The 15,233-nt window shown below is 42.0% G+C and overlaps 1 protein-coding gene across 1 annotated transcript in view; it reads right to left on the bottom strand.

The window, feature by feature from the left end:
- BSN (bassoon presynaptic cytomatrix protein) overlaps positions 1 to 15,233 on the bottom strand; it is a 191,404-nt gene that overhangs the window by 70,682 nt on the left and 105,489 nt on the right. Inside the window, exon 4 of the mRNA XM_033926633.1 lies at positions 8,964 to 9,335. Coding sequence (XP_033782524.1) covers positions 8,964 to 9,335 — 372 coding nt within the window. The remainder of the gene's footprint in view (positions 1 to 8,963; positions 9,336 to 15,233) is intronic.

The raw sequence follows: 15,233 nt of genomic DNA, 5'->3' as shown, positions 1-15,233 counted from the left end.
TGAAGTCTATTCAAAACACGGCTACGACTCTCAGGAGTCAAAATGTTCAAATACGGAGTCCAAGTGTGAACAAAGTCTCTGCTCCGGCGTCGAGAAGAACAGGCCAGACGGGCCTCCCAACCCAGCAGTTCATGAAGGCGATTCCTCCAATACCAAAAAGAAGGTGGTTCAGGAGAAAGCCAGCAACACAAGATACATTTCTTCCCCAAAATAAAACATTTACTAAGAAATAATTTTTCATAAGAAGTGTACATATTCAAGAAAGAGAAATGGGCAAACAGCATAGACTGCACTGAGACTGGCACAGGGGTCTGCAACAAGCCCTGTAAAAAGGAGGCCAGCTCCATCCAGAATACCTGAATCCCCTCACAACTCCAAATACCATGAAAGTAAGAATTTACCTTCACCGAACAGCGGATGCATAATTGAGTATCAATACAACCCATATGGTACGCCTGACTCTGGGAAGTATAGGCCCTCAGAACAGTGCGAAAATGACATTCATGTAAGTCAGCACTATGGACCAAGCCCGCAGTGCGTCTCAGGGCAGTTAACAAAAAGTTTCCCCCCCCCCAAATCCCTACCCAAGTCCCGCCGCCAGGCCTCCAAAATACCAGGGAAAACCCTCGGCGGGTGAAGATCCAGGATCCGGCCATGCAAAACAGAGATAGAGACCCTGGAATCAGGATCTGCAGTCAAAAAAGTATAGAGCCGGGTCCCAAAATCCCCCCGCAAGGAAGTCCCCCGGAGGGAAGCTACGTAGTGACTGAGTTGACAATAAGCAAAAGGAAGTCCAATTTCAGGGACCCCCCTCCCCGCCAAGTCAGCACAAGATAAGAGAGACCCATCATCCCGCAGAACATGCCGCAACTGTTCCAACCCCCCAGAGCCCTCCACCGACCAAACACGGAAGGTCCAACCCCCGGAGGAAAAGCTAAATTCCCCACCAACGGGAGGAGTACACTAGTATGAGAGTCCTGATTCCACAACCGAAGGATTTGATGCCACACTGTCCACAAGGACCGAAACAAAATACTACGCTTACAGGGTCGCGGCAGTTTAGATAACGGGGCATGGAGGAGATACAATAGATGAAGAGGATAGAAATGATCCCGCTCCAGAGAAAGATCCGTATAAAAAGAGGTACCCAACACCCAATCACTAATATGACGAAGCAAACAGGCCTGGTTATAAACCCTGATGTCAGGCACCCCCAAACCACCCCCATAGGCAGGCCACACCAGCAAGGACCATTTCAGTTTAGGTCTACGTCCACCCCAACAAAACCGGATCAATAGGGAGGTGAGGGAACGAATATCCCTCTGCAACAAAAAAAGGGGAAGAGTCTGAAGAACGTAAAGCCATCTCGGGAAGACCACCATACAAAATAAATGAATTCGTCCCAACAGAGACAGCGGCAGCGCCTGCCATTTGGCTAGCAACAGTTTAGTGTCCGCAAGGAGTTTATCAATGTTAAGACGATACAGTTGGGACACATCCATAGTCAGCCTGATCCCCAGATATCTAAAAGAGGAGTTAGCCCAGCGCAACGGGAAACTGTCCCCCCAAAACCGCCGAAGATGAACCGAGGAAGCCAGCGCCTCCGATTTCGCAAAATTCAAGGCGAAGCCAGAGAAATCTCCATATTCCCGAAGGCTCTCCAACAGTACGGGCAAGGAATGCTGCGGGTCCGTTAAAAAGACCAATAGGTCGTCCGCAAACACCGAGACCTACCTGTTTAAGTACTGAGGCAACAATTTAATATGGCTTCTTTTCAGAGATTGATATAAACTACATGTGAATAAAGAGAACTGTCTTTTAATCCTTCCTGTAAAACCCTACCTAAAATGAACACTTTTAAAAAACCTATTAATTATAGATATTTAAATATTTAAGGTATTTATATACCGCCTATCAAAGTTATCTAAGCAGTTTACAATCAGGTACTCCAGAATGACTTATACATGGGAGTCTTCCCCCATAAGAACTTAAGATTTGCCGCTGCTGGGTCAGATCAGTGGTCCATCGTGCCCAGCAGTCTGCTCACGCGGCGGCCCTTAGGTCAAAGACCAATGCCCTATTTGAGTCTAGCCTTACTTGGATATGTTTTGTTCCAGTAGGAACTTATCAAACCTTGTCTTGAATCCCTGAAGGGTGCTTTCCCCTATAACAACCTCCGGGAGAGCATTCCAGACCTCCACCACTCTCTGGGTGAAGAAGAACTTCTTTACGTTTGTACGGAATCTTTTCCCTTCTAACTTTAGCGAGTGCCCTCTCGTTCTCTTCATCTTGGAGAGGGTGAACAATCTTTCTGTCTCCCTCAAACAGAGGAGATTGAGAGGGGACACGATTGAAACATTCAAGGTACTAAAGGGAATAGACTTGGTGGAAAAGGACAGGTTGTTCACTCTCTCCAAGGTAGGGAGAACAAGAGGGCACTCTCTAAAATTGAAAGGGGATAGAGTCCGTACGAACGTAAGGAAGTTCTTCACCCAGAGAGTGGTAGAAAACTGGAACGCTCTTCTGGAGTCTTTCATAGGGGAAAACACCCTCCAGGGATTCAAGACAAAGATAGACAAGTTCCTGCTGGACGTACACAGGTAGGGCCAGTCTCAGGGCACTGGTCTTTGACTAGAAGGCTGCCGCATGAGCGGACTGCTGGGCACGATGGACCACTGGTCTGACCTAGCAGCGGCAAATCTTATGTTCTAAGTCAGTTCCCTTCAATATCTTGAATGTTTCGATCATGTCCCCTCTCAGTCTTCTCTTTTCAAGGGAGAACAGGCCCAGTTTCTCTAGCCTGTTGTTGTATGGCAACTCCCCTAGCCCCTTATCCATTTTTGTCACTCTTCTCTGGACCTTTTCGAGTAGTATTATGTCCTTTTTCATGTACGGCGACCAGTGTTGGACGCAGCATTCCAGGTGGGGGCATACCATGGCCTGGTATAACAGCATGATAACCTTTTCAGATTTGTTTGTGATCCCCTTACACATGTATTCTCTTTGTAAAATAAGGAACACATAAGTAGATTTTATTTCTCTCCTTCCTCTCCCCAAACAACATTCCTTGAAATCTCTATGGTGTGGATATCCACATGTAGATACACTTCTCCCTCCATATCTGCGGTTTCCATATTTGAGGATTCGCTTATTCGCGATTTTTCGGCTGTTGACTCCGCTCCCCAACGAACTTATTGCACTTCTTCGAAGGAATGAACAAACAAAGGGGACCCCATAGACATCGTATACTTAGATTTCCAAAAAGCCTTTGACAAGGTACCCCATGAACGCCTACTATGGAAACTAAAGAACCATGGGGTGGAAGGAGACGTACACAGATGGATCAAAAATTGGTTGGTGAGTAGAAAGCAAAGGGTAGCAGTGAAGGGCCACTACTCGGACTGGAGGAGGGTCACGAGTGGTGATCCGCAGGGGTCGGTACTCGTACCACTGCTGTTCAATGTATTTATAAATGATCTAGAAGCAGGGACGAAGTGCGAAGTAATAAAATTTGCAGACAACACCAAACTATTTAGTGGAGTTAGGACTAAAGAGGACTACGAAGATTTAAAAAGGGACCTGAACAAACTAGGAGACTGGGCGACGAGATGGCAGATGAAGTTCAATGTAGATAAATGTAAAGTCTTGCATGTAGGACACAGAAACCCGAGGTACAGCTATATGACGGGAGGGCTGGTAATGGGTGAAAGTACCAAAGAAAAGTGGACAAGACAATGAAGGTAATAGTGGACAAGACAATGAAGCCGTCAGCACAGTGCGCAGCGGCCTCTAAGAAGGCGAATAGAATGCTAGGTACTATCAAGAAAGGTATTACAACCAGAACGAAAGAAGTTATCCTGCCGTACTGTGTCCAATATTGGTCGCCGTACCTTAAGAAGGATATGGCGATACTCAAGAGGGTTCAGAAAAAGAGCGACACGATTGATAAAGGGTATGGAAAACCTTTCATATGCTGAAAGATTAGAGAAACTGGGGCTATTTTCCCTAGAAAAGCAGAGACTTAGAGGGGACATGATAGAGACTTACAAGATCATGAAGGGCATAGAGAAAGTGGAGAGGGACAGATTCTTCAAATTTTTGAAAACTACAAAAACGAGAGGGCATTCGGAAAATTTAAGTTTCCAAGTTTCCAAGTTTAATTCAGTTTTGATTAATCGCTTTATCTTAATTCAAAGCGATGTACATTAAAAATTACATTATAAACAAAGTAATACGTTGAGGATAGTTGACTGAACTTAGGACAAAATGACAATACTAGAAACATATGGGAAAGAGAAGGTAAGAAGTTACAATATAAAATAAAGATGGGGCTCACATTTAGGGAATGAACATGGGGAAGGGGTGAAGCTTGGTCCTGAAATTGGTTTATGATGAAATTATTCTTAATTTATGAAGGCGTCATTGAATAGAAAGGTTTTCAGGTTGCTTTTGAATTTCTCTAAATTAACTTCTTGTCTCAGGTAGTAAGGTAAAGAATTCCAGGTTTGGGGAGCAGTGACGGAAAAAATATATTGGCGTCTTGTGTTTATGATTTTAAGAGATGGGATTGATAGTAGATGTTGGTCGGTAGATCTTAATGTTCTATTCGTGGTGTAAGGGGACAGATTCAGAACCAATACTAGGAAGTTCTTCTTTACCCAGAGGGTGGTAGACACCTGGAATGCGCTTCCAGAGGGTGTGATAGGACAGAGTACGGTATTGGGGTTCAAGAAGGGATTAGACAATTTCCTGAAGGAAAAGGGGATAGAAGGGTATAGATAGAGGGTTACTATACAGGTCGTGGACCTGATGGGCCGCCGCGTGAGCGGACTGCTGGGCATGATGGACCTCTGGTCTGACCCAGCAGAGGCACGGCTTATGTTCTTATGTTCTTATCATCATTAAAGTTCCTTTTTCTTTTACTGTACCGACAAAAAAGTTTATTGCTTACCATTCACTCTGAAAATCACTGCTTCCATGCAGTGGTGTTCACTTTTCTGACCGAGAACTCTGCTAATTCCCTGGCCATGGAAAAGCCGTTGACTGTCGCAGCATGGTCAGAGTGGGGAGCGGGTGGGAAAGGCTAGAAAATACTGCCAAGAGCTAGTTGGGGGTGGGGAGAGAGTGTAGTTCTGTGGACTCTCAAGCGCAAGTGTTTTGTTTTGAGATTTAACTAAGCTTTTCAGATGTGGAGAAACCTCTCAGCGTTTGTGATGACGGGTGACAGATAGGTGCTGCTGGCAGAGAAATCCTCTACGCACATACACAGTCTATGGCAGTTCTCTAGTCTAAAAGATTTCGGGAACAGGTCCTGTGCCCTAACAGGACAATTTCTGAACAACTCCAACACGGGAACTAGCAGTATTAAAGGTGCGGTGACCTGGGTTAGTCACTGTTGGAAACAAGATACAGGGCTCGATGGACTCCTTAAGTCTCTCCCAGCATTGCAACTTTTATGTTCTCAGTCAAACCGGAAGAAGCAGATGCTCAATAGCTCACACGTGAACTCCCTTCCTCTTCTTTCCTGTTTGGTATTTTTGCCTCGCCTGTCTACCTCCCCCCGTTTCTTGTCTTCTAACTTTTTTTTTTTAATTGTCTGTCCTGCTCCAAGCCCTAAAATCGCTGCTCCAAACTGCGAATAACAGTTGAAAAGTTATTTGCAGTTTCAATATTAAAAACGACGGCGTTTCCACAAAACCGTAAATAACACATAAAAAGTTATTCACAGTTTTTCAGTATTCACATCTGTGGTCCACCCACATCCCCCGTGAATACGGAGGGAGAAGTGTATCAGTTTTCTGAAATCAATATTTTTATGTGTATTTGATATACATGTGTAAATGCCACTCTTTACGGGTGGATATGTTTATATAATAATGGCCTATATTGCTATTTCCTATTTTCTAGTTTGCCTCATTGTTTTTTAATTTTGTTTTACATTGACATTTGTTCATTTTAGTACTGTTATTACATTACATTACATTACATTAGTGATTTCTATTCCGCTTGTGCCTTGCGGTTCTAAGCGGATTACATTAGAATATGGCTGGTCATTTCCAGGCGATGACAATACAATTATTTGTATAACTTTACAAACTTTGCATACCTAACTTTACATAACTTTTCGTACATAACTTTACATAACTTTACGTGGTGTTACTTTGTGTTACTTTACATTATCCTTACCGTGCTTGCATAACTTGCATTAAGTTTACATAATTTATCTTACATTAAGTTTACATAATTTATCTTACATAATTTATCTTACATAACTTTACAAGACTTTACGTAGAGTTATTTTATGTTATTTTACCTTATTATTCCAATACATTGCATAACTTACATTACATGATATTACAAGGCATAACCTTATGTTATATTACAACGCATAACCTTATGTTACATTACATAACATTACAAAGCATAATCTTATGTTACCAAAAAGATCGTCTGTTCCTAGGTTTTTATATCTGATTTTTCGGTATTTGGGGAAACTGTGTTTCTAGATATGAATTGGCTTTTCGCCCGTTGCTACTAGATTAGATGTTGCCTAAGGGGACGAGATTGCAGTTGGTTGTGAGTTGCAGGAGGTTATGAAGGGAGAGAAGATGATGGTAGATTATAATATTGGAATATGTTTTTTGAATAGTATGGTTTTTATATCTTTTCGAAACGCTTTGTAGTCCGTAGTTGTGGTCAGCAGCTTGGATATGATGGGGTCAATTTTCGCGGCCTGTGTAGCAAGTAGGTTGTCATATAGCTTTTTGCGTTTTGTGCCTTTGAGTGAGGGGTAGGTGAATGGGGTCTGGGTTCTCCTTACTCTAGTTGAGAGGTTTCGGGTTAGGCGGCTGTTTAGGTAGAGAGGTGCTGTTCCGTTTAGTGCTTTGAATAATAGACAGTATAGTTTGAATTGAGTTCTTGCTTGTATCGGTAGCCAGTGTGAGTCGAGATAGGCATTAGTGATGTGATCGTATTTTCCTAGCGAGTAGATAAGTCTGAGTGCTGTGTTCTGTACTGTCTGTAATTGTTTGGTCATGTAAGCGGGGCAGGGTAGGTAAAGGCTGTTGCAGTAGTCTACAAGTCCTAGTACAAGTGATTGGACTAAGATCCTGTATTGTATTTTGTCAAAGAATTTTCTTATTTTTCGCAGGTTGCGCATGGTGTAGAAGGCTTTTTGGATGGTTTTGTTAGTATGAGTCTGCATTGTGCATCTCCTGTCTATCGTTACTCCCAGGATTTTGAGTGCTGGCTGTATTGGGTATGTGATTGCATTTGTCATCAGATCAGTTAAGGTAGGTTCTTTGTCTTTTTCTAGCAGCAGGAATTTGGTTTTATCCGTGTTCAGTTTCAGTTTGTGGTTGGTCATCCATGTTATGCTGCTAATATATGATATGTTTATTTATATCAAGCTATACCTGTTGTATACCACCTTAAGAGAATCTCTTTAATAAAAGTGGTTAGGAAATTGTAGTAAATAAATAATTCAATATGTGCATTTTATAAAAGTATCCATGTTTGTGACTGATCCATGTTATGTCAGGGAAACATCATGGGGATATAAAAACTGCCTGGGGTTTTTGAAGATCGCACCGTAAAGCTCTATTAAGCATTAATATTGCTGTAAACTACCTTTCCCTACCCAATATATTTGATTTATCAAGCATGATCCTTGATAGGTGAGATAGGTGGCAAAGTTCAGTTGTGGATTAGGAATTGGTTATTGGATAGAAAAAAGAGGGTAGGGTTAAATGGTCATTTTTCTCAATGGAGGAGAGTAAATAGTGGAGTGCTGCAGGGGTCTGTACTGGGACAGGTGCTATTTAACTTATTTATAAATGATCTGGAAATTGGAATGATGAGTTGGTGATTAAATTTGCAGATGACACTAAACTGTTCAAAGTTGTCAAAACGCATGCGGATTGTGAAAAATTGCAGGCAAACCTTAGGAAACTGGAAGACTGGGTATCGAACTGGCAGATGAAATTTAATGTGGACAAATGCAAAGTGATGCTAGGTTCCACCTTGGGGGTTAGCACCCAAGAAAAGGGTCTGGGTGTCATCGTAGACAATATGATGAAACCTTCCACCCAATGTGCAACGGCAGTCAAAAAAGCAAACAGGATGCTAGGAATTATTAAAAACGGGATGGTTAACAAGACTAAGAATGTTATAATGCTTCTCTATCGCTCCATGGTGCAACCTCATCTGGAGTATTGCGTTCAATTCTGGTCTCCTTATCTCAAGAAAGATATAGCGACACTAGAAAAAGTTCAAAGAAGAGCGACCAAGATGATAAAGTGGATGGAACTACTCTCATATGAGGAAAGACTAAAAAGATTAGGACTCTTCAGCTTGGATAAGAGACAGCTGACAGGAGATATGATTGAAGTCTACAAAATCCTGAGTGGAGTAGAACGGGTACAAGTAGATCGATTTTTCACTCCGTCAAAAATTACAAAGACTAGGGGACACTCGATGAAGTTACAGGGAAATACTTTTAAAACCAATAGGATGACATTTTTTTTCACTCAGAGAATAGTTAAGCTCTGGAACTCATTGTCAGAGGTTGTGGTAAGAACGGATAGCGTTGTTGGTTTTAAGAAAAGTTTGGACAATTTCCTGGAGGAACAGTCCATAGTCTGTTATTGAGACAGACATGGGGAAGCCACTGCTTGCCCTGGATCGGTAGCATGGAATGTTGCTACTCCTTGGGTTTTGGCCAGGTACTAGGGACCTGGATTGGCTACTGGGCTTGATGGACCACTGGTCTGACCCAGTAAGGCTATTCTTATGTTCTTATTTCTAGAAAAATCAGTCTCAGATTTTTCAAACACTTTCCCAGCCTGTAAGTCATATTTCTGTAGTCTAGAATGTGGAAAAAAATGTTGTTTATTATCTAATCATCAATGAAATCCAGTTTAGATAAATCATTACCAGATTTATAAATATATTCTCACTCTCACCTCTTGGTCTCTTCGGATCTCAGCAGATGTCTTGCTTTCTTTAGCTGTTGTGTCTTTTCTAGTTCCTATGCTTTTTCCTTTTGGAACCACAGGCTTTGCAACCTTTGGAGATTCAGCAGGTGTTTTTGACTGCAGCTTATCTTGGTAGATAGTGGCAGAGGGTTTTTTCTCCTCCTTGGTAGGTTGCATCTTGTTCTTTTCAGAAATCCCGAGAGGCACTGACTGCTGCTGACCTGTTGTACTTTGTTGGTGTCTGGGTGATCCTGTTGTCTGTTGCTTTGGGGTAGGCAGTGGCATTGGAGTCTGGCCATCTCCTAGACTTCCTTCTAGTAGCCTCTGCGTTTGGCAGTTCAAACATAGCCATTCATTTTTCTATAACATAAAGTAATTAAATTATAAGTCACCTGTTTCAAAGTTTGCTGTTTTTAATTCTCACTAGGCTCAGACCAGAAGATAAAGCAAACATCTGAAGATAACCAATTCTTTATGAGATATTTTTAAATTTCACACACCAATAGTTGGCACTGGTTTAAAATGAAATATAGTTTATTGACAAGGGTAAGAGAAGAGTTGGCGACCAACTCTTAATGCATATTGTCCACAGAGATACTCTTTATAAACAGCAAGCATGAAAACATTTAAGTTCAAGTTATTATAAAGTACAGTACTATCTCATTATAACGGACTTCAAGGGACCTGGAAAAACAGTCCATTATATCCAGAGTTGTATTTATTTTTAACTTTATTTCAAGGTCAACTTAAAACAATGTACAATCAATGAACAACAGTCACTGCACAAGCATATCAGCAACATCAATAACAAAACTCAGCAAAACATTGGTATGACAAAAAATGATTGCAAAACCAGAACACTAAAAGATCGACTCGCGTTGCCTTCCTGAGCTACTGGTCGATCGCGATCGACGTGTTGGGCACCCCTGTTCTAAAGCATTATGTCATATTGTACTGGAGAGAAAAATACTCTGAGATTTTCTTCTGGGCTGCATTTTGATACTATATCACCGGCATGGCACGCGCCTTGTAGGCGGAGCCTGCATGTCCATTAAAGCCGAACAAAACTACAGCTAAAAGCAGCTCTGGGGACCAAATTGTTTGTCTGTTATATGCAAAAGTCAGTTATATGCAAATCCGCTATATGTGGTGATTTTCTGCATGTTCATAAAGGCGCACGGCCAAGACCAGCGGACCTTGTCCGCTACAAAAGATATTCCGTTATAAGCGAGTCCATTATAATGAGATTATACTGTAGTACACAAAAGAAACAAAAAATAAAACAAGAATGGAGAATAAAAGGAAATAAGGTAACCAAAATGTTGTGGAAAGGACTTCTTGCTTATGTGGTATTGCTAAAGACAGTATATATTACCTCTGTTTCTTTCTTGCAGGCTCTTGGGGATTTTATCTGGCTGACTTGCAGTGTCCTTCCCACTTCGGGAGACATACCAAATTAAGGTTGCAGGGATCCCCCAGTCCTGCTCCGTTCTGCCTCCAGCCCTGCCCCCACACAAACCTCCCCAAGCATAAAGGCCGCATTTGGAAGCCTTCGCGCATGCATGGACGTCGATACAATGACATCACACACATGCGTGTGTGCTTATGATGTCATCATGGTGATGGCTGTGTATGCACAAAGGCTTTCAGACGCAGCCTCCGAGCTCAGGATTTCCAAAACCTGGACAAACTGCTGGGTCTGGAAATCCCTCCGGGCGGTCGTATGGTAAACCTATACCAAATGCACATGTACAAAGAACAGCCATGATCCTTATAAAAAGTCATGGATTTGATATACTGACAACAACCAAACCAGTTTAAATCTTTTACTATATACAGGTACTTTCTTTGTTCCTAGTGGTACAATCTGTTTTTGTACCTGGGGCAATAGAGCAACTGAGCCACAGTATGAATGAAACCCAGTTCTCCAAGTTCTCAGGCCACTGCAGAGCCATTAGGCTCCTCCATACACGTGACTAGACTGTACCAGACACTGTCTTCCCTAACTCTGTGCTTTCATGACAGTGACTTGATTCTATATCGGACCTTGACAAATCTGTATTAAATGTGGAAGCCAATTCGAAAAACTTAGCAGCCAGTAGTTAAGACCTCTTTCAACATTCTTCCAAAACTGTCCACAGTTTTGGAGGAGATGGAGAAGAAGCAAGGAACGAAAGAGAGGTGTGAATCTGCATATCAGCACTTCATCCTACTTAAACTTAAGGAAACTACTAAAAACTAATCTTTTCACCCGATTCATACCCTAAGACCCTATGCTCACCCTGGCCCCTTCTATCTCTCTATGTCCTTTACACAGATTGTCTTGACCTTCTTCCCTGTACCATTTCATTGCCATAATTGTACCATCTTTCTTTCTGTTTGTACCATTTTTTCTCTGCCACCTAATTTTTCTCTGACTGTAACATTGCACCATTTTCGCTGATTGTCCAGCCCTTCTTGGCGGTATATAAGAAATAAAATTATTATTATTATTATTAAACTGATTTACTAAGGCTGTTTTCCTATTCTGTGACTGTTGGCAAAGAAACTTTAGTACACCACTTCCTTAAGGTGCCTCTGCAAATCACTAATAGAAGCCTTCAGTTTCCCTTCCCAAATAATACTGTCAGCAGTGTGACAGCACCACCTTGTGTGAAGCAAAGAAGCAACTGACTCTTTGTTTCACATATCACCATAGCCTGGGTTCTCACTAGAGATCTGCACCATCACTCGGTTTCACGCCTCTCTGAGGGACTCATCTTCTAACTGAGTCCTCTTTAAATTCCACAGATTGCCTTCACTGTTCCATTTGTCCATATTCTCTTAATGGATTGGGATTCTCCTAGGTGTCCACATACTCCCAGGTTCCCATCTAGGGGGCCAATAAGTTATTCCTCACTTTTCTTGACACTTTTCAATGAAAAGTGTCGAGAAAAGTGAGGGATAACATAAGTTTCATAGCTTCACATCATTCTCTTCTTGTTGAACTTTTGATCTGACTCAGTTTTTAAATTCTTATGTTCATTTGATTTTCAGTTTCCTTTTAGCTTATTTTTTTTTTTTAATAATCTATAGATGATCAGCAACTCAACTAAATGAGCTTAGAGTAATTCATAAAATATCATGCTAAACTGACTGTTCCTGTCCTTTTTGGCAACTGATATTCTACTGTCAGCATTCTGCTATCCTGTAATCCTTTTATTGCAAAGTCTGCAAGGCCAAGAATAACCAAAGTATCTGCTTAAATAGAATCATATATAATGGATGTTTAAAAAACCTGTTTTTCATCAGTTTCCTCGTATGCACTACCTGGAGATAATTTCCATAAATGCCACAATGCACTATTCTAGAAATTAGTTCTAAGTGCTGTGTTGTGTAACCACAAGGAAGGCATACACAACACATAAGCAGAGAACGGGTGGTCCATCAGTGAGGTGTCAAGCAATGTGCACAACTTACATTGCCTGGCACACTTAGGCATGCCCACTTATACCAGCCATTGACACGGTCTAGGTCAGGGCTGCCCAAGTCCGGTCCTCGAGATCTACTGACAGGATATCCACATTGAATATGCATGAGAGAGATTTGCCTGCAATGCATTAGTATGCAAATCTCTCTCTCATGCATATTCATTGTGGATATCCTGAAAACCTGGCCTGCCAGTAGATGCCGAGGACTGGACTTGGGCAGCCCTGGTCTAGGTGATTGCAGCAAAGTTATAAAATGTTAGGCACACCTAAGTGCCATTATAGAACTGGCTTATAGAATTCTTTAGGTACTTTGGCTTATTGCCCCCGTTATGGTGCAGGAATGTTCTATGCACCTCTCCGATTGAGTGGATTATAATATATTGCCTCCTTTAAGGTGCCAGACTATAAAATGACTTCCTGTGTGTTTGAATGTTGAAAATATTATTCTGAATTGTTTACTGGTGGCCCCTAAATTTCTGCTGAGTATAGTTTAGGTTGTTTCTGCAAGATAATTGATCCCCATGTTCCTCTGTTTGACTGAGAGGAAGAAGGCAGTGATAGCTAGTGTTGGTACGTTTCTGATCTTACCGAGGAGCAAACTGTTTTCTTTCCGTCTTTTTGCTTTGCTGTTAGATGTCTGTGGTGCTCTGATCACCCAGTCCAGTTAGACATTTTCATTATAATGGTGTGTGGGAGGTGTAGGTATTTTGTTCACAGGATTTCTGCAAACACTTCCCACTCACCAACTTAAATATGCAACTCTAATTTGAAGCTTTAAGCTTCTCAAAAAACTCTCTGAATGCCATTACAATTAAGCCTCCTCTTCCTCTGGTATACTTTCTTTCTTTTCTATTTCTATATTAAAACCACAAATATTTGCAAGAACCACAGATCATTTTTCCTCACCAATTCATAATTAATAGATTCCAAACATTTTATATGTCTTTTTTCTTCCAGCTCAAAAGAATCCAAGGCTGGATTTGGCACTAAGAATCTTCATTTATAACTACCACAGGATTTTTCCCTATAAGAGAACTCCTTCCCTTCTACTCCTACTCTGGCCATATACACTGGTTCTGAGGAAAAGAGCCATGAACTTGTACCCATTCTACATCACTCAGGATTTTGTAGACTTAAGAACATAAGCAATGCCTCCGCTGGGTCAGACCTGAGGTCCATCGTGCCCAGCAGTCCGCTCACGCGGCGGCCCAACAGGTCCAGGACCTGTGCAGTAATCCTCTATCTATACCCCTAAGAACATAAGAACATAAGAAGCGCCATCTCCGGATCAGACCTTCGGTCCATCAAGTCCGGCGATCCACACACGCGGAGGCCCTGCTAGGTATTCACCTGGCTTATTTTATAGCCAACCATATCTTTATATGCCTATCTCAAGGAGATATGCATCTAGTTTGCTTTTGAAACCTAGGACTGTCGATTCCGCAATAATCTCCCCTGGGAGAGTATTCCAGATGTCAACCACTCTCTGTGTGAAGCAGAACTTCCTGACATTAGTCCTGAACTTGCCCCCCCTTAGCTTCATTTCATGTCCTCTTGTCCGTGTCAAATTGGACATTGTAAATAATCTTCTCTGCTCTATTTTGTCAATTCCTTTCAGTATTTTGAAGGTCTCGATCATATCCCCACGCAGTCTCCTTTTCTCAAGGGAGAACAATCCCAGTGTTTTAAGTCGATCCTCATATTCCAGTTTCTCCATACCCTTCACTAGTTTAGTTGCTCGTCTCTGCACCCTCTCCAGCAGTTTTATATCCTTCTTTAGGTAGGGAGACCAATGTTGGACGCAGTATTCCAAGTGGGGTCTGACCATTGCCCTATAAAGCGGCATTATAACTTTCTCCGATCTACTCGAGATTCCTTTCTTTATCATGCCCAACATTCTATTTGCCTTATTTGCCGCTGCCACGCATTGTGCCGACGGCTTCAGGGTCCTATCTATCAGTACACCCAGATCTCTTTCTTGTTCACTTTTCCCCAGAGTTGCACCTGACATTCTGTACTCGTATTCCTTATTTTTACTGCCTAAATGCATTACCTTGCATTTCTCCACGTTGAACTTCATCTGCCATTTCTCCGCCCATTTTTCTAACCGACACAAATCGCTCTGGAGTTCCTCACTGTCCTCCTGCGATCTGATTGCCCGGCAGAGTTTTGTGTCGTCTGCAAACTTGATGATCTCACTGGATGTTCCGTTTTCCAGGTCATTGATATAAATATTAAAAAGGATCGGCCCAAGTACCGAGCCCTGGGGCACACCACTAGTCACTCTCTCCCAGTCGGAGAACTTCCCATTTATGCCCACTCTCTGCTTTCGGTTTTCCAGCCATTTGCCTATCCATCTTTGTATATCTCCCTCTATGCCATGGCTTTGTAGCTTCCTGAGAAGTCTTTCGTGTGGAACTTTGTCAAATGCTTTCTGGAAGTCCAAGTATATTATGTCCACCGGCTTTCCACTATCAATTTGCTCGTTCACGGTCTCAAAGAATTGGAGTAAATTCGTCAGACACGATTTCCCTTTCTATCCCCTTTTCCAGCAGGAAATTGTCCAATCCTTTCTTGAACCCCAGTACCGTACTCTGCCCTATTACATCCTCTGGAAGCGCATTCCAGGTGTCCACCACACGTTGGGTAAAGAAGAACTTCCTATCATTCGTTTTGAATCTGTCCCCTTTCAACTTTTCTGAATGCCCTCTTGTTCTTTTATTATTCGAAAGTTTGCCCAAGTCCCAAACACCCAAAACAAGATCTTTTAGGTGAAGGAAGAGCCAGT

The sequence above is a fragment of the Geotrypetes seraphini genome, chromosome 17 (genome assembly GCF_902459505.1).
Source record: "Geotrypetes seraphini chromosome 17, aGeoSer1.1, whole genome shotgun sequence".
NCBI classification, from domain to species: Eukaryota; Metazoa; Chordata; class Amphibia; order Gymnophiona; family Dermophiidae; genus Geotrypetes; species Geotrypetes seraphini.
Note: the sequence above shows the minus strand (reverse complement) of the source record. Positions and strands in the feature narration are given on the sequence as shown.